The 19,226-nt window shown below is 40.4% G+C and overlaps 1 protein-coding gene across 1 annotated transcript in view; it reads right to left on the minus strand.

The window, feature by feature from the left end:
* Positions 1-708: 708 nt before the first annotated feature.
* SNX5 (sorting nexin 5) overlaps positions 709-19,226 on the minus strand; it is a 55,059-nt gene continuing 36,541 nt past the window's right edge. Inside the window, exons 6-13 of the mRNA XM_018576635.1 lie at positions 17,411-17,506; positions 17,104-17,209; positions 14,287-14,362; positions 9,369-9,408; positions 9,185-9,271; positions 8,911-9,070; positions 5,455-5,540; positions 709-924 (exon numbers count right to left, since the gene is read on the minus strand). Coding sequence (XP_018432137.1) covers positions 874-924; positions 5,455-5,540; positions 8,911-9,070; positions 9,185-9,271; positions 9,369-9,408; positions 14,287-14,362; positions 17,104-17,209; positions 17,411-17,506 — 702 coding nt within the window. The 3' untranslated portion in view covers positions 709-873. The remainder of the gene's footprint in view (positions 925-5,454; positions 5,541-8,910; positions 9,071-9,184; positions 9,272-9,368; positions 9,409-14,286; positions 14,363-17,103; positions 17,210-17,410; positions 17,507-19,226) is intronic.

Below are 19,226 nucleotides of genomic sequence, written 5' to 3' on the forward strand. Positions count from 1 at the left end.
TGAACAGAAACTCCGACATATGTGGACTGTTGACTGCATGTCATTTATTCCTCCACCGAGCTTTCATTTGTTTTTATTTGCATGGTACATTTGCTTTATATGGCAATGCACTTTACTGGGGACAAAAAGTGAGCCCATACCATTGACTGCACAGACAAATGATCCCTACAAGATATATTTCTTCCTGCAAAGTCATCAAAACTATCCTCGGCTTTCAAAGCAAGTGACCGTTTTAATATTGCCATCTGCCTGGCAGTGACTTTTATAGAGGGAGACGTTCTTAATCTGATTCTGTAAAAGAGAACTCTGGGCAGTTACAAAATTAACCCATCTCAGTATACCGCGAGCTGTAGCCATGACCCCATAGTTCTCCTTTAACTACCATGTTCCTCTGTACCACAGGAATTTGGCGACATGGTTTGTGCTCTGTGTATTTTTTTTTTTTTTAGGCAGCACACTACCACTATGCAGTTTATTATTACTGTAACCATACTTCTAATTATGTTTTATTTCATTTTTCGGCACAGATGTTAACACAACGTATAGGAAAAAAAACCCTCAAACTACAGTGTATGCATTTCTATTAATATATACAATAAAGCAATTTTATTTTGACAAAAATTCTTCAAATAAGAAATCAATTTGAAAATAGATGCTGAAGCTTCTTACCAAAAAGATTAAATATATATATTTTTTAAATCGAGACAAATACATTTAAACCTTTCCATAGTTATTAACAAAATATATCTATTTTAGATCATGATAATCTTATCTTTTTAAGATTGAGTGGAAATGCAGCTGCTCTTCTCGCTGATGTATCTCAGCCTTTCCGAAGTGCAATCAGTGCTTTCAGGTCAAATCATCCCATTAGGTTTAGCTGTTCTTGAATAGGTCAATGCAGCTTTGTAATAATGATATGTTATTCTGTGAGAATCAGAGAAAAAAAAAAAAAGGACAGTGCTAGGTGCTAGTTACACACAGACATTACATCAAAGAAGTATATGTATAATGAATACATTTATGATACCAGCTTGTCTGATAGCACAATGAAATGCAATTAGGAAATTAGGAAATGTAGAAAAAAAAAATGGACATTATTAGAGTAGATGGGACACAGGTCATATGACACTCAGAGAGAACAGTTGAATATTTTATTTCAACTAAACATATTATATGCCTGCTTATTCAGCAAGCATGGACAACTGGGCCTTTGTCATCAACATTGAAGTAGTCTACTGGCTGTGATAAAATATCTTCCTTAAAAGCCCGCAGTTGCACAATAGAAGATAAAACAGGATTTTTGTTGTTGTCTTTCCTGTAAACGGTTTCATGAAGTACATCATAGGACACAGGCAGTTAAATTCTGAAACCAATGAGTTATGCAGCTACCATCAGGTGACTGGACAATGACAAGTCAAAGCTGTAAGGACAGCCCTGTGCAGCATCTCCACGTATTCCCAAGCATGTCGTGGTTTTGTAGCTAGCAGTACAAGAGAAAAGCGCGGGGGGTGGAGGGGATGCGGGGTTATCCTGTGATGTACTCCAAGAAATGGATTTGACAGGTTAGACAAAAATCCTGTTTTCTTGATTGTACATCGTAGGACACCTAGTAAAAGCTGGCAAAGTGTGAACAGAGGACCAGGTGGCAGCCCATGAAACATTAACTCTTCTGCTATAGTGAGCTTTGACCAGAAAGTAGGGGGGGGGGACTGTTACCCTCATCTCATAGGCCTGTGTAACAGATCAACAAATCCAACTAGCAAATGCACGTCATAAGGATTGAAACACGTTGTAGTTAAGGTGGAAGGCAGAGACCTTAGGAACCTTCCGAAGAAAACAGGCCTTAGGTCTCATAACTACCTTATCCTTGTGGATAACCAGAAAAAGCCCTTTAAAAAAGTCAAGGCTTCCAACACAGAAAACACACCTAGTAGAAGTGATGGCAATGAGAAAGGCAACCTTGACTAGCAACCTTGAATAGCGTCAGAGAGATATCTTGGAAAGTTCAAAAAGGTGGCCTCTGCAGAGCTAACAGATCTAAGGTCTCACAGAACCACCAGAGTGCATATAGGGTGGGACAACCTCAGCAACCCACCGCACATTAGCCTTCAATAGTGAGTAAGAGGCAAGCAGTCTCTGAAAAAATTGCCAGGCAGAATTTTGACCTTTGATGGTACTGAAGGATAAATGGTGGTCTAAGCTAGACTGCAGGAAACATATATGTGAACCTATATGAAGATGCCTCCCACAGAGTATTTCCCAAGATGGAATTTCTTTGCACCAAGCAAAATTAAGTCTTCCAGGTGCTACGGTAGATTTTTGAGGAGAATCATTTCCTAGCTTTCAGGAATGTAGGGGTGTAAAAGGCCCTTGTAGTAGCTCCGGGTACTGCAGTCTGTCACAGAATACTCATGGTCCTACAAGATAAAATAAAGATATATAGATATAGATCTATATCTATACATCTTTATATTTTATATATACTTACAATGCTCCAGCTTGGCCCAATGTAAGTATATATATAGATATAGATCGATATCTATATATATATATATATATATAGATATCGATCTATATCTATATATATACTTACATTGGGCCAAGCTGGAGCATTGTAAGTATATATAAAATATTTATACCAGGAGAGCAGCTTTAAAGGAAACCCTCCTGAATATGGTATTGGTAAGAAAACTGTTTGGGAGGAGTAAAACACATTTTCAGAGTGACCCCAGTCACCTTGGGCAAGACTGATGCAAGTGGCTCTAACTGAAAACAAGTACATTCCATGTCCACAAGGACAGAAAGTGTTCTCGAGCTAAGGAGACCAATCCTCTTCCAGAGCCCACCAAACTGGTAACGGCTTGTTTTTTTTTCACCCAGGGAGTGCAAAAGCAGACGGGGAAGTATGGAGAGGAACTTGGACAGGGCCCGCTTGTACCCCCGCAGTACGAGGACTCCAGGGGGTCAGACATTTTCCCCATAAATTCAGTGATTACAGAATTAAACTCCTCTCAAGATAGCAGTGTAGAGAAGGGTGCCCTGAAGGGTGCTGAGGAGGATCCAGGAGGCAGGTGGTCCTGGGAAATAGGAGCTTACAGAAACAGTGCCTTCAGAAAGTTAGCACAACCTTCCCGAGAACTGTTGCCAGGCTGCCTAGCCATACATCCCTGCGTATATGATCCTGCTTGTAATCCCCAGGTACTCAGCAGGTGCCTTGTGTACAGACACCTGCAGGCAGAAACTGTCCGCAGTGACCCAGAAACAGTAAAAAAGTATAAAGCTGCAGTATGTGGCCAGAAGAAAGAAAATAAAGGGTGCAATGTGCAGTACAGGACGCCAGAGGGAGGCTATGCAGGTGCATAATCAGCCCCTAGGCCGCTAATGGAAAGCCATAATGCTGCCCATTTAAAAAAGGGGCAGCAGTCCCCACTAAAAGGCCCATGTTAACCATTTCAGATACAGGAGCAGATGCACTGGGCACCATGCAGGATCTAGGTCCTGGCTTACCTGTACCTTGGATGAGAAACTTAGATGAGGAGCAGCAGCCAGTGCCCGAGCACATTTCAGGCCAACCCCGCATCTTCCTTCTGGTGGGGTCCAGGTATGACCCATCAAGGCTCAACCAAGGAAATAACCAATCCGGATAGCTGCTGATATGTGCAAGGTGTACATCAGCAGCTTAGGGAAACCTGCTAGTGTCTGCTTTTTCTACCATTGGCTTTTAGATAAAGAGCAGAAAAAGATATGCTCCTCTTAGAGAGGAGACAGACATCCGTCACCCAAGGACAGGCAAACCCCCCCCATCCCCCCCCCCTCCAAAAAACTCAGCAGGCTGGGAGTGGGAGGAGTTATACAGGGCTGTCTTTACAGCTTTGATTTGCCAGTGTCCAATCACCTGCAGGTAGCTGTATAACCCATGGGTTCCAGAATGAACTCCCTATATCCTGTGATGTATAAATCAAGAAACATAGTGCTGCAGATCACAGCTGAATTGACATCTCCAGCTATACCCAACATGCCTGACAAAGGAGTAAGTTAAGAAAAACTGGTACTTAAGTGCCGTCAAGAGACGGACAAAATTATGAAATATCTCCCCTTCAGGTGGCAATTTTAGAGCCCACAATGTTATTCCACTAATACACATGTCCATGCCCATTTTTTTTCCATATACCGATGGGACAGACTTGTAAACTAACTTGTACCGGTCCACCTGTATGAACCAAGTGTCAGTCTGCAACTCCTATACTATTCTGACACGAGTGTTGGAAGACCTAGGCTGTCTAGAGCATTAACTTTTACAATGTCTAGCATATAAAAAAACACATTTTATGATTTTTATTTTTTTGGTAGAAGAAAACATCTCCCTTGATTACCACCTTAGAATTTGGTTAATACCTCTTCACCTACTAAGACTAAAGCTTTGTACACACAGGCTTCAGCATGTTTAAAAGCAGTGTGTACAGAAAGCATTTGTAAAGCTTTGTTGAAGTCTCTAAATAAAACTTTAGTATGGCCATTGAAATCATTTTGATACATCTGTTTAATAAGATGAAAATGTATCTGGTGGTCCGGACAGAAATACAGTGCTGTTCTATGCATTACTTCTCTAACCTTCTAAATACCTCACGTGTTATGAAGATGTGGAAAGGGAGAGGAGTTCCAACATACTTCCTGTCCTGGGGTGACAATGCTGCTCCTCTACAGATACATTACAGTGAGAAAGAGTGGTCACCCAGAAAGTGTGTTACTGGCAAGATCACCTAATAAAAAAGGGAAAAAAACAAGGGAGGCCGGAAAAAAGAAAAAACTAATGCTGCCACCACTTCTAAGGATTGGTGAGCTGCAATATATTAGGTTCTATTCTTGGGTTAAGATGCACTTAAAGGGGAGTGCTGACTGTCCGTTTAAACAAGCAGCTAGCAGGCTTTCAACAAGCTTCATGTTAGTGCTTAAAGTGACATTAAACCCTCAGATCTTTTAACATAAACCAATACTGTAATGTGTGCCTTACTGTAATCCATGGTAGTTTCCCTTCTCTTTGCTGCTCTTCCTTTTTAAATCCTCATGTCTTCTCATGCTTGGGGAGAACTTCCCTTTGCAGCTGAGTGCCTCTTCCTGTAGTGCTGGCTCAGGTTGCAAACCTACACACAGACACCATGTATCTATTTCAGAGACAAGGCAGTCTGCTGCAAAACAGAAGTTCTGCCCAGCATGAGAACAGATACGGATTTAAAAGGAAGAGCAGCAAAGAGAAGGGAAACTGCCATGGATTACAGTAAGGCACACATTACAGTATTGTTTTATGTTAAAAAATCTGAGGGTTTAATGTCACTTTAAGCCTACTAGTCGCTCCACTAGGAGGCGGCTCTAGATCTTTGCTGTGATATTTTACATTGTTGTGTGACAGTAGAGTTTAAGAAAAGAAGGCATTATATGGGTGGTAGTGACACAAACCTTGGCATGCTTAATTTCTAGTTCTGTCATTTCCACAAGATTTTTCCGAAAGGCACACACTCTCTTCTTCTTGAAGCTCATAAGCTCTGCAAAACAAGCAAGGTCATAGTGAGACATCAATAAAATGCACACAAAATGTAACCCTTACATTTTCAGAATATTAGAGCAGCAGGGGACTCCTGTGTCCTCAGTGTTGAACAGGATTGTAGGTCAAGCTGCACTGCATGATACAAAGCGCTTTCCTTTTTCTTACTTTTCATAGACGGCAGTAGAAGGCTGGGTATTCCTTACAATACATGTGTGTTTGTATTGAATGCTGAACTGATTATAGATTTACTAATTATAAACATTAGATACTCGCTAGTTTATAACGAACTATGCTCAAGTATTTGTAGAGCAAATTTTACAAGTTATTGTCAACTACAAAATACAAGAATGGCAAACATGACTGAAAATTTACACTATAACTGTGCAAGAACACTTTGTTGCAGTTAATTCATTTGAAAACCATGACAAAGACTAGTTTACACGTGCATATGTATCACAGCAGCTTTTCTACTCCTGCAAGTCAATAGACATGCAAAAGCAGCATAAGGCTAGGTTCACACATAGGCGACACTGCACCGTACAGGAATCGTGCACGATGCCGTGCGGTCAGGAGTCACCGAGGTGTGAACCGATCACGCTGTGGGTGGCATTATTTTCTAATGGCACCTCAGTCGCGCCAGCGGGTTGCGATTCCCGCCGCGATTTTTCTCATGCTTCCGAACACAATTGCGGCTAAAACAGCCGCGCGTCGTGTATCACCAAAAATAAAAAAAAGGTACTTGTACCTTTTTTTTCTGCGATTGCCGGATGTCACCCCATTGAATTCTATGGAGCTCTGCGGCAATCGCTGCCTGCATTGTACAGGACCACGCACCCCGGGTGTCATGCGGTGTAGTGCAGGTACAAAAGGAGATCTGATGCAGGTGAAAATCACTTCTGTAGTAACAAAGAAGCATCTCAAAACGGACCTCTAAAAAAATAGTTAATTGCACCTGAAGAATTCCGATGTTCTACACAAGCTCTAAAACACTTTTAGATATGTGTCAGTGTACAACAAACCCAACACACCTTATGTAAGCAGTGAATTTTGCTTCTGAAGTCAAGCTCCGCCCACCGAATCCAGGCTTGGGCTGACTTTCAGAACAGATAGGTTTGTGCCTACAACAATGATTGGGTTTTGGGCTCAGTGGCCACTCATGAAGTTTTCTATAAATGTGGGCAGCTCTTTGTGCCCACTTTATGGCAATGTTTGCCATTTACTACCCAAATCAAAAACAGATTTAATCAAAACCATACGTTTAATTTTGTTGTACGATTATAATCACAACAACTGGGTTCAGAATGGGTCAAGCATGGGAAGGGGACAAGAGTGTGAAATTATACATGGTACGGTGCACCAATCTTGCATCTGAAAGCACTAACCATAGTAATGCTTGGAGATTTTCTAATGGAGCCACAGTACTCCCTTTCTCAGGGTTCCAAGGTAACAACAACAAAAATACTGGGGTCAGATGCTGAACATTTGGCTGGGATACTTGTGTTTCTTTAAAACTATGTAGGTTAGGCCGTAAGCACACCAGGCGCTGACTTCTCAGCATAACAAATTGGTGTCCCCTTTTAGCCCTGTAGAAACTGGTTCTTTCTGACCTCCGGATTGCACGGTTTTCACTATATTCCATTAACAGGATTCGTTTTGAACTTCGGTCTCTTTCATTATCCTTTATTAGTGAAAATAACCATTTAAAAAAACAAAGCAAAAACAGACACCACTGCCCATTCTGCTCCAATGCCACCATACTGCCGTCCTATTTAGTACTGAAGATGTTCTCAGACATTTATGAGCCAGTCACCCCCTTTAAAGCTTTGGTACATTTAGCCTCATTCACATGGTCGGTCATAGCCGTACACCAAGGAAGCCTGTACAAATCAATGACAAGCTGACACTGTCCGAGACTGCATGCAATTACATGAGGCTAGGGACAGATGAGCGGGCCTGTATGTAGACTGTTTGCGCACACATGGTCGCCCATTTGTCCTTGACCATGGGCAATCACTGTGTGATGTAAAAGCAGCTGTGGAGCCTCTCAGGCTATGTATGATTTCTACACCCCGAGTTTCCGCAGCTAATTGGAAACACTTGGCCATCACTAGGAGGAAAATAAAAAATTAAAAGCATGTAGACTAGTAAGCATGTTAAAAAAAAAAAAAAAAAATGATTCTGATTCTGTAACCTTTGCATAAAACAATGACCTTAGGCTCTATTTCCTAAGATGCAACATCTGCTATAGCCAAAATGACTGTTTTTGGCAATGAGAGACAACGGCGTTTACGAAGCTGAAAATAAAAAATGGCACATGAACCTGCATCATTGTCTAATGACTTGTCATTGTTTTCTCCCGGTCATATCTGGTTCAGTTCTTTCCAGAGCAACAAGAAAATCCTGCCGTAAAAATGTGCTGACCTGGGCCGAATGTGGCCGTGTAAGTGAGGCCCTAAAGTGTAACTGCATCTTTGGAAAAAAATAAAAATACCAAGCTTACTTCATGAATTCTTTTATTAGCATTTCCAAGAGAACAAGGCAGTTCTAACTACAGGTCTCCAACTTGTAGTCAGATGAATCCAGTACTGTATTGCCCATCAGCACACCAATGTTAAGTCAGGTTTGGCATCACTGCAAATATTAAATGAGGCCTCCATGGACCAAGAGTGTTCTGCTTCTGTTACAGTGGAGCAGGACAAAGCACAGCTATACATTAAAGTGATAATCCACTTTCAGCATAAGAAAGAAAAAGAAAAAGACTTTTCCAGAGAAGCAGCAGCTCCCTGCCATAAAGAAACAGTGCAAACAATTCAAACCCCATACATGGATCCTAAGCTGCATTCACTAGGAGAGGAAAAAATAATTCTAGTACAGTAAAGCATGTAAAAAGGGAAGGGAAATTGATTCTCTAACCATTAAATAAAACAATGACTTTAGGCAAATGCCTGTTCTTTTCAGCATTTTCAAAGCTTAGAATAAAAAATGATGGCACTATGGCACGCAACACCTGCGTCATTGCCTAATGAGCTGGACCGAATGTGTTGACATGTTCTCTGTGCCATGTCCGGTTTGTGCTTTTCCAGAGCAACAAAAACCCAGAAAATAATATGATCTACTAACGTGCATCACAATCACTCGTCACTGATGACTATGTGTACTTGTTAACTACTAAAAGTACCTTCACCAACTCTGCCAAAGAGGGGAAAAAGATAAAACGTCACGCTATGCAGAAAAATGATCAGTGCACTTCTTTTCCTACATGCTTCCTGCCAGAACCCAGGACTGGGAGAACGTAAACGTCACAAAATGACAGAGTTAGCGAAGTATGCAGAGTGAGGTAGGATGTAAAAACTGAAGCACTTGTCTACCTTGCTTTCCAGACTCTGAGAGCTTCTCAAATTTCTGGCAGCACTCCTGCTGATGCAATTCGGCTGGCTTCACGTCTCTGCTTTTTAACCGAGCTTTATCGAGGGCTTTATTTGAATTTTCATATTCCCCCAGGCTCTTTGTCCTCCTGTGCAAAAGGTCCTGTAATCAGGAATTGAACATACAAAGATATTCATTTGTTTTAGTCTTCATTATTAGCCTGCAATTTTTATTAGTTACCATTACTGAAACAATCCGGACTAGAGATTAAATTACCTTAGCCGCCTCTATATTAAGCATGTAGTATCTTAATAGCTCGGAAAGTTTCAAGTCTTCATCTGATGACACTCTTGCTTCTATTTTCTGTAGACAGATTGTGACCACAAACAAATATTACAAAAAACACAATTGGACACACTTCGAATCATGCAAAGAAAATGGTGAAAGAAAATAAACTTACTCGGAGCTTTTCAAATAACTCTGCGAGTTTAAGTAAGTACCTGGAAAGAAAACACATTGAAAATATTATAACGAGTCACTGAAAACATTAATTGAACTAAGTGTGCCCACCTGTCCTTACCTGAAAAGCCAACACATCATATATGTATCTATGTAAAGGTGCCCATACACCTTGGGATTATCATACGATAATAATCGCTGGAAATCCCGCAATCGTACCATAATCGGCAGGTGTATGGAAGGCGTGCGACCGTTTCTACTGTCTGACGAGCATGTTTGAAAACCAGCCGAAAATCGTACGATTTTGGGCTGGCTTGTGGCGTGCTCATAAGACACGGGCCGGTGTGCGCAAGCGCACACTGCCCGTTCAGCTTGCCGTCATCGGAAGCCCGCCCCTCAGAGGGGCGGGCTTGCTATTATCGCAAGTACGATCTGCCTGTCGTACTTTTTTTTAAATTACCTTACAACCATCGCAAGACAGAAGTATTGCGATGGTTGTAAGGTGTATGGCCAGCTTAACACACACACGGTTTGTTTAGGGGGCTCAAATAAAAGCAGATATACTTACCTGATCCTCGTTCCCGCTGCGATGCTAGATAGGTCCCTGCAGTTTACCCTCCCCTGGGCTCCTACAGTCCAAGGATCGCTGATGTCTTCACATCTAAGGCTGGTCCATTGATTAGCATTAGAGGGGAGGACACTGAAGGATACTGCACAGATGGAGCAGAGGGGGATGAGAGGTGAGCACTGACTGGTTCAGCACCAAGAATCAGGTGAGTATCTCGGCTTTATTAAAGCCCCCTAGACAAAATGAACACAAACCTTGCAGTGCAGGGGTAGCTCCACTGCAAGGCAAGTTTTTCCCCCCAACGTTCTTTAAAAAGGAAGTTTCTCAATATATTTTAGCACTCAATACTATGGTTTTTAAAACTAACAAATATTGATTAGATAATTTACGTTAATATTTGATCAAATTTATATGCAGTATACAAAAAAAATCTAGACTTGTAAATAGAAAACAGCTGTAATTGATTGCAATGACTGCTATTAGAATGGACGCATGATTGGTCTAGTAGTTACATTTTTCACAAAGAACAGGTCTACACTTTTTTTTTTACACAAAAGGACACGTCTACACAAAGTTCTCAGCACTCATTTATTTACTCTGCTCCGGACTTTGTATTTCCCGTGGGCAATCACACGGTGCTTAACCTCTCAGCTTTTTATCTGGTTACACACATTGAATATATACACTAGACCAGTGGTTCTCAACCTGTGTAACCTTAGGACCCACATTTGTCCTTGGTCATTAAGTCATGACCCAAATTGCACTGCAATGGAACACATGACATTGCAGTACCGCTCGTTCCAATGCGGGCGATCGAACTGTGGGTAGGAGAAGCCTTAGCAATTTAAACTTTAACATGTAGTGAGGCTGGATTCACACCATTGGGTTGCAGTAAAAGTCATCATACATATATTATGGTGCACTGCATTGGGGGGGGGGAGAGAAGTACATTTGCCTGCTTGCTCTAGTGTGTTGGTAGTCTATACACAATCAGCTGCCTTAACAAGCCATTAGAAGAGATAGGTATGTATGATCCCAAAGTGAAAACCTCTTAAAACTTTATTTATCTGAATTATTTCAGATAAATATTTAATGTGAATCTTGGCTTTTCCTTTACAATTCTAGCATGGCCCAGCACTATACAATCCCTGGTTGGGTTAACAGACCATTTTTCACAGTAAGGCCCAATAAAGGAAGATTATAAGGCAGGATGCTTTTGGAGTGGCGCATGGCATTACTACAAAAAAAAAAAGAAGTTGAAATTTGCATTTAAATTCAGCCTTCTGTGGCAGAGCAGGCATAGTGTCTGCCAATATGCGTCGTCCGCTATATTTCTGGGCACTCTGAAATACACTATTAAGAAAAAGTGTATGAAAAGTGTGCCACCAGAAAAATGCTCTTTTCATAGAAACTAGTCAGGTTCCTTATTTCATTTACACACCAAGTCTGTATAAAGGACAAATGGAATTTAAGTGGTTGTCTCCAAGTGCTCTGACACACTGCTGTGAATTCTACCTCCATTTACACCTTAGCAGCCTGTCTTTCAGAATCTGTTAATACCCCAAATTAAAAATAAGCAAAAATCAAGACATAGTTCATAACACAAGTTCAATAAGAGGTTGAATTCACAGATTCCAAAATGTAAAAGGTCATATGGGGCAAACGTTACTCCATGTTGCTAGTACATGTCCAGAGGATGAGGAGGATCAACACCAGTAAAGCAACAAGCAAAGAACGTCCGAGTCCTTGACCACAAGTGCCAAGAGCCAGTATGTGCTGGATTTACCATATGCTTCATGTGTGGAAGGTGTATTTGAGTGCAAAACTGCTGAAGTAATCCATATTTCTGCAATATATTGTACTTTTCCTAATGTAAAAACCTCACTCGTTCAAAGTACAGCTTGCATAGAATTAGAGGATTCCTTCAAAAAGGTGGGCACGGCTTGATGTACCACAAACATAACCTTGTATTACCCTGGAATTCCCCCAAGTCGTATATTGTTCCAGTAATACCTGCCAGTCTTAGACCATCCTTATTGGTCACTGTATATATTACTCACTTACAGAAACAATCTCTTATAATAAATATGAAAAGCTGGACATAAAAACAGACCAATATACACTGACAGTGGTGAGCTGTGACAATGACAGACATTATAGCTCAAGTGAACCTTCATCCTAAATTAGCTAAATGCATTCCATCAAAACAACAAGTGTTCAATGCCTTAGTTTGTTTTCTTTCTTAAGAAGCCATAGTCTGAATAGTAAATTGTGTCCCAGCCAGCATGCTGCAGAGAAGGAAAGTTTAATGAAGCCACTGTCTCTCTGCAGAGGTCTGACTCACAAAACACAGCTCTCCATTCAGCAGGGAACATGACCTTTGCGGATTATAGAGCTATAGACGTAACGTACGTAGGACTGAGCATTCGACGTCGCTCTCAGCTGAGCCGAATGGACGGGAGTCCCATTGCACGCATAGATTTGTACTGTGGTGTCCGTTGGATATTTGTTGTATGCCTTTTGTCACCTGTGACATTGTGAGTACCGGCTTTTATTCAATAAATTGTATTTTTTGGACGATACGCACAATGTTCTCTTTATATTTTGTCTCCCTTTCAAATGATGATATTTGCGAGCTGAGGAGGTTATCTAAGTCTTCAGTCATACGGGCTTCCCTCCCCTATTAAGAAGGGAAATGCGCTTTGAGACCTATTTCTGTGGGTCTATCTCCACAGGTGAGCACTGTTCTAATTTTTGCATTCACTGGGTGATATAACCCCCAGTGAATGAAGGTCTGTCAGGATTCTGTGGCAACAGCTTACTTGGAAGTTTGAATCTTTCTAGTAGTGGACTACCCCCTGCATTTGTTCGCACGATTATAATTGTTGCACATTGGACTTTGTTTTTTATCACTCTGTTCTCATCTTTTCATGTTTTGATTTTATCTTTTGAATATATTTTTTAAAGCATAAACCTATATATCTTATGGTTATATCACATATTTAACTGAATTGTATATATTTATTCAGCTCGGAACATGATTGTTATACATGTTTTAGATATTTATTTTTATCTCGAGTGCCTAGTAGCTCTTATTTGCATTTATTTACTGGCACTGATCACATATTGCTTTTATAGCGCTATAGGTCTGACTTAACAGGGGGCTGGTTAGACCTCTGGAAAAAAAAAAAAAATTCCCTACAGAGAGCAAAGGTCCTTCTATGTAACTGCTAATTGGGGACAGGATTTTTTTTACTCAGGCTGTTTTCATAAATTAATATAATAAATGAACGTCCTTAGCATTAATTACAACACTCAACCCATCACTCAGCTGACCCCTGACTTGTTTACCTATTGGGAAAATTCCCCTCATCCCCTGGCACGGTGACCTGTTTTGGGGACAACTATCCATAAGGGGATATGCCCTCACTTAGAAGAGATCACCTCCTATTTCCTGCTGTGTAGGACAGGAGGTAAAGGGAAACCCTCCCCTGATGGGGCACAAGCTGAAAAAAACCTGACATCAGTGTTAATTGCCTACATTATTCAAAACTAATAAACTTTGGCTTTAGACACATCTTAACCTAACTTCAAAAGAAACCCCTTAACTTTTCCCTAACACTAAAAAGCATGCTCCTTGCACTGTAGCACAACTGATTGGCTCCTTTTGTTGCTTCCCCCATCACCCAGTTTGAGCTTTGCTGTGCAGGGACTGATAGAAACTGATACCAAATCGCATTTAGATACCTACTACTGCCACACACACACACACACACACACACACACTATATGAATGAGTCAAGAGCTGCAATTTGTGTCATTTCTGTATGCCTGAGATCAGCTTTAACCCTTAAAATGTAACCCCTAATCCCAACATCTAAAATGTACATAATCTGTTCCCCTTGCACTGAATCTGGCTGTTCAACCGTTACAGAACTGCAAGTGATCAAATCTGTTTGAACTTGCAGAATGGAGACAAACTTGTGTTCTTCCCACATATATTTCGGTAATTTTGTGCCTTGCAATTGATTTCACCATAAAACAGCCCAAATCAGACAAAAAAAATAACTAGACAGATTGTTCCCATTGCCGCACAGCATTCATATGGCAACGACAGGCCAAATTTAAAGCGCTAAACCAAAACAACACTGCCCTCCTGTGGTGCGTCCTAGATGACAGAAATTGCTACGCTCAGTAGAGAGCTTTGAACATCGGGTGCTGCTGGATGAGACCATTGTGAGAACTGATGGGCCTCTGCTGAATGGAATGCGTTTACCCAACAAAAGGGAAGTCATTAAAATGACTTCCTACTCCACATTCTTTTCCACCCACAGCTGACAGTTGCACTTACTTTCTAAGTGGCGTGCTCTCCTCCTCTGCTACAGAGACCAGGGCAGCTGAAATATGGATGTGATCATCAGCAACATCTGCAAAGAAAGCAATAATAGAAATGTATTAGAGGGTCATAACACTACTGGTAGCCAATAGATGCAAGGATCCAGCAACTCCCAGTGCAGCAATAAAGCAATCTCACCGTTTTCTATTTCTTAGCAAAAATAAGTAAATGGAATGTTTGACTGTTATACTGGACAGAAATATACATGGAGCAGACATTGTCAGCAACAATTAAATATTTAAAAAAAGTTTACCCACTTCCCAAACTACAGCATATTGCTGCACCAATATCGGTAACATCACTGTGCATCTCAAATATTTTTTCTACAATAGGACTTATATTAAAGGATTCTTCTTAGCAGACAGTCACTTATTAAAATGAAGGTAGACTTGGACTAAAGAAATGCTCTCCTATATTAGGAAGAGTTTCGTGTCAAACATAACAACTGTTCTGCTATCATGTCACACAATTGTCACAAACAATATACTGACCTAAAAGGAAAACTTTAAAAAACAAAAACAAAAAACAATTTGGGCTTGCACAACAATCTGAATAGTCTTAAAAAAGGAAGAGTTTCGTGTCAAACATAACAACATGGCAACTGTTCTGCTATCATGTCACACAATTGTCACAAACAATATACTGACCTAAAAGGAAAACTTTAAAAAACAAAAACAAAAAACAATTTGGGCTTGCACAACAATCTGAATAGTCTTAAAATATTGCAAGTGTGCAGGCTTGATGTACATGTGTATTTGATGCATACTTGCCCCTTATGTAGCGTAACTCATTTTGTCAGAACCTGACTCTAAAACCTAAAAAAAGTGTCAGGAGTCTTTTAAAATAAAACAAAAAAACCCCCAAAAACCCCTATTAAAAAAAACACTTTCGCTGTGACACTCATCTTCATTACAGAGCTTTTTCCACACAGTCACTGTTAGATGTCCTCAGCACACCGGGTTAAATGATCGCCAGCATAATTTAACCCACTTCTGAGCCCAGCCTGTCATGGACCCATCCCCAGACTGACTGGACAGTCAAAAAGAAGCGGTCCAATGAAGAGCTCATCTGTCATACTACTCTCTCCTCCAATTGGCATCCTATTTGTTAGCCATGACCGATGGTGCTAGCCATTAGATCACCAGCACCCCTATTATTGAACTGGCAACATAGATTGCAAGGTGTGCAACCAATGTATGAACCTTTTTACCTTACAGTCTCCAAGCTCCTTAAGCAGGGTATACACTGGTAGATTCTGTAACGAAAAATCTCATAGAAAATGTTCCATAATGCCATTAGAGACACGACGAATGTCGCTCGAAAATTTCGTTTTGACTTTTGTTTCGATTTAACACGGTTTCAGCGCGGATTTAGTGCTGAAACGCAATGAAAAAACACCCAAAACTGCACTGATTACCGCGGTTCCATTGAAACTTATATGGAAACCTCGCAGATCAGTGTGGAAAAAATTAAAAAGGGGTCAGGGAGCATTTCGGGCGGCAGGTGGTTCGGATCGGGCGGTCCCCATAGCAATTTATGGTATAGTTCATGTCGGCGGTTCAGCGTGGCCGAACTGCCCTGGAGTGAACACGGCCTTAAGCTGCTCTATATTTATTGTTCAACCCGTGGGCTGAATAAAAAAAATAAAAATAAAAAATAGAACAGATTCCTCCATGAATGCTATGAGTGCACTGATCAAGGAATCCCTGCTGTTTGTTGTATTACGACAGCGGCCGCCGGCCATTAACACCCGAACAGAGCTTATTGGCTGCTGGCTCTGTCCGTTTAATCCTCTATTTGATCATCAACTATTAGAAAGTCGAACGAATGTTCCAAAATCATTCATTGTATACCCTACTTTAGAGTCAATAAAAGTGTTAAATAGCGTCTCCCTATAGTTAGGAGGAAAGTAAACCACCCAGGGCTTTGGTAACTGATGCTGTCCCCCAAGAGCTGGCATAGCATGTGAGGTCAGGTAAAATGACAGAGCAGCAACTCTGACTTTACAAGCTCAAGCAAAATAAATAAAGCTAGACACAGAGGCAAAGGGTTTACAACTATGTTTGCACAATTATACTTTAAAGACTGAATATACAGATTCTTGGATAAGCTCAGATGTGACTGGATCCGATGTGAAACGAAAAATTCCTAAAAACACCATGATGGGATGAATCAGCTGTGCGATAACGCAGAGTACTGGTACAATAATTGGGCTGGTGAAACAGGAAACTGCCAACCTAAAAACAGAATAAGTAGTGTCACCTGCTTGGCCAAATCTTTGGGAAAGTAAATCAGTTAACATACTGTGGTTGCCAGGAGGAGGGTTCTGCAAAAAGCCCTGAGTCACATTCTATTGACAGAACTACATCTCCCAAGAGCCCTCACAAAATGTGTAGTTGGGCACTTGAGACTATAGCAAGGGCATTGGCAGGCTGAGGGACCCACACAGCAGGCCCACCCTCTGCAGGCAGCACTTGCGTGATGAAACCAGTGCTGCCTTTTTTGGAACTAAAAGGGGGGGCGCAAATACCAGACCGCTTTACCCTGCTCAAGGAGAGACATCAGTGCTAACCAACTTCAGTACAGGAAATGCCTGCACAAAAGTAAAACGTGAAGCGTTCTTTGGAATAAATTTAGAATAAACATGCTCCTTTACACAGTATTCTTTGCCAAGAGTTAATCGTTAATAAAAACACACCATTCTTGTCCATTGGAATTTGCCACACACACAAAGTGAGAAAGGAAAATAAATGAACTCTAAGGAATACAAACTTTTGTGGGATCTTGTCATCTTGTCAGCCTTAGCACAGGAGTCCTTGATCCTATTGTAATAATTCACAAGAAATATTTTTTCTTGCTCAAAGAACTCATCAACTTCCTGTGCAGAGGAAAAAAGTAATGCGAGATGAGGTTAGAAGGCAGTGAAGTGTTATCCCATAGCACAGAAGCTTCAAAATAGCCAATTGTATAGGTCCACTTAAATCAACATGTAGAAAGAGCATTATAGTGTGCTCTACAAAATATAAATCATAAAAAAAAACATAGCAAGATATGATAGAGCAGCCTCTAGGGAACCCACCTTCACTCCAGAGAGAAGAACTTCATCGGCACTTTTCACCACACTCCTGAAGAATCCACCAAACATCTCTTTTGTGTTTTTCCGTCTGACACTTAACTGAAATAATAAAAGATGATGTATTAGCCATCTGATCCTCAAAAATAAATCAAATTGTTTCTAAACCAGATCCCAATGTCCTTGTTTAAAGATGACTAGCCCGGTTTTGTCCAAAGTAACCAAGTGAAGCCCCCCTCATCATCTAACCTGCACTGAAAATTGAAAAACTGACTGAATGAATGGCTGATGTGGCTCAGAACAGGAAGTGATCGGAAATCCCTCCAAAAAGGGGCACAGACAAAAAAGGAAACCCATTTAGTAGAATGATATAAAAAAATAAAATTAAAAATAAATATCCTGGTGGATGAAAAGTTTATTATAATAAACTTTGCTACTAGTAATAGTGCTATCCTAGTGATCGTGAATTAAAAAAAAAAAAAAAAAAATATTTTATAGGAAGTATATAATTTGAGATTATAACATTTTTTTTCATTCTTGGGAATATTAATCTTCACTTGATATTTTATATCTTTACTGTTTTATGGTTTTATTGACCATTAGCTTCCCTGAATTATGAACAAATAACTTTACTGCTGTGAATTATGTAAGTTTTCTTAGTAGAACAGCACCGCAGTTATAGTAGGAATGTTATTTAGTTTAAGGTCAGCACGGAGTGTTTTCTATAAAAGGGGAAGTTAGAAAGTGTCCACCCCCCCCCCCCCCCCTTTTACTTTGCTTAGTTGGGAGGCGGGCGGGGATTTCCAAGACATAAAACCCAATAGGAAGAGGGAAAAAAACAAAAATTAAAAAAATAAACCCCTTTGCCTTGAACTGCTGCGGAAAAATAAAAAGTGCACTTCTCAATGTGCAACACTGCCTAGGCACTGCTGTTCCCATAATCGAATAGGTGCAAATCTGCAGTGTGAATAATCTACCTTGTCCACATCTGTCTGATGACTGCTCACGGGATTTGGAGATTTTTCCTTTGCACTGAGGTGGCAGGGTGACAATCTAAGGCTAGTTCCGCCCAATCCGTTGATGACTGCTATTCTTAAAAATTTGAAGATCTGGTGATGTCAATAGTGTGCTGCTTATTGTTTTTCCACAGATCTTAATTACCCCACCAGTCATCAGAGAACTGGTATGACATCAGGAAGCGAAGCCTCTATTGTCCACACAGACACAGAACACGGCATAGTAAGTTATTATAAGAATAAATTGGATGCAAAGACCCTACAGGCAATGCTGGTGACTAGTCCTTTGCTCTCTGCTTGCCTATTTTTGGCCTCAGCTGCTACAGTACAGGTCCTGTTTTAATGCAGTATATAATAATTAAATACATTGTTAAATAAAGCTAATGCAAGGAGGTTGACTTTTTTTAATCAATATCCTGTAATCCTGTGCACAACAGTGTATTTCCACTTTTGCAGCCAAATTGGGATAACACCCATTTTATATTTGTTACATGTTCCCATTCACACAGCAGAATTTGAAAAATAATTTTAAAACTGTAACTGGCTCTTTTCTGAGAAATCCCAAACTGCAATTTTTGGGGGAGTAGATTGAACCTGTCTGTACTAATGGCTGATGTGGCTCAGAACAGGAAGTGATCGGAAATCCCTCCAAAAAGGGGCACAGACAAAAAAGGAAACCCATTTAGTAGAATGATATAAAAAAATAAAATTAAAAATAAATATCCTGGTGGATGAAAAGTTTATTATAATAAACTTTGCTACTAGTAATAGTGCTATCCTAGTGATCGTGAATTAAAAAAAAAAAA

The sequence above is a fragment of the Nanorana parkeri genome, unplaced genomic scaffold (assembly GCF_000935625.1).
Source record: "Nanorana parkeri isolate BGI_ZX_2015 unplaced genomic scaffold, ASM93562v1 scaffold72, whole genome shotgun sequence".
Lineage (NCBI taxonomy): Eukaryota > Metazoa > Chordata > Amphibia > Anura > Dicroglossidae > Nanorana > Nanorana parkeri.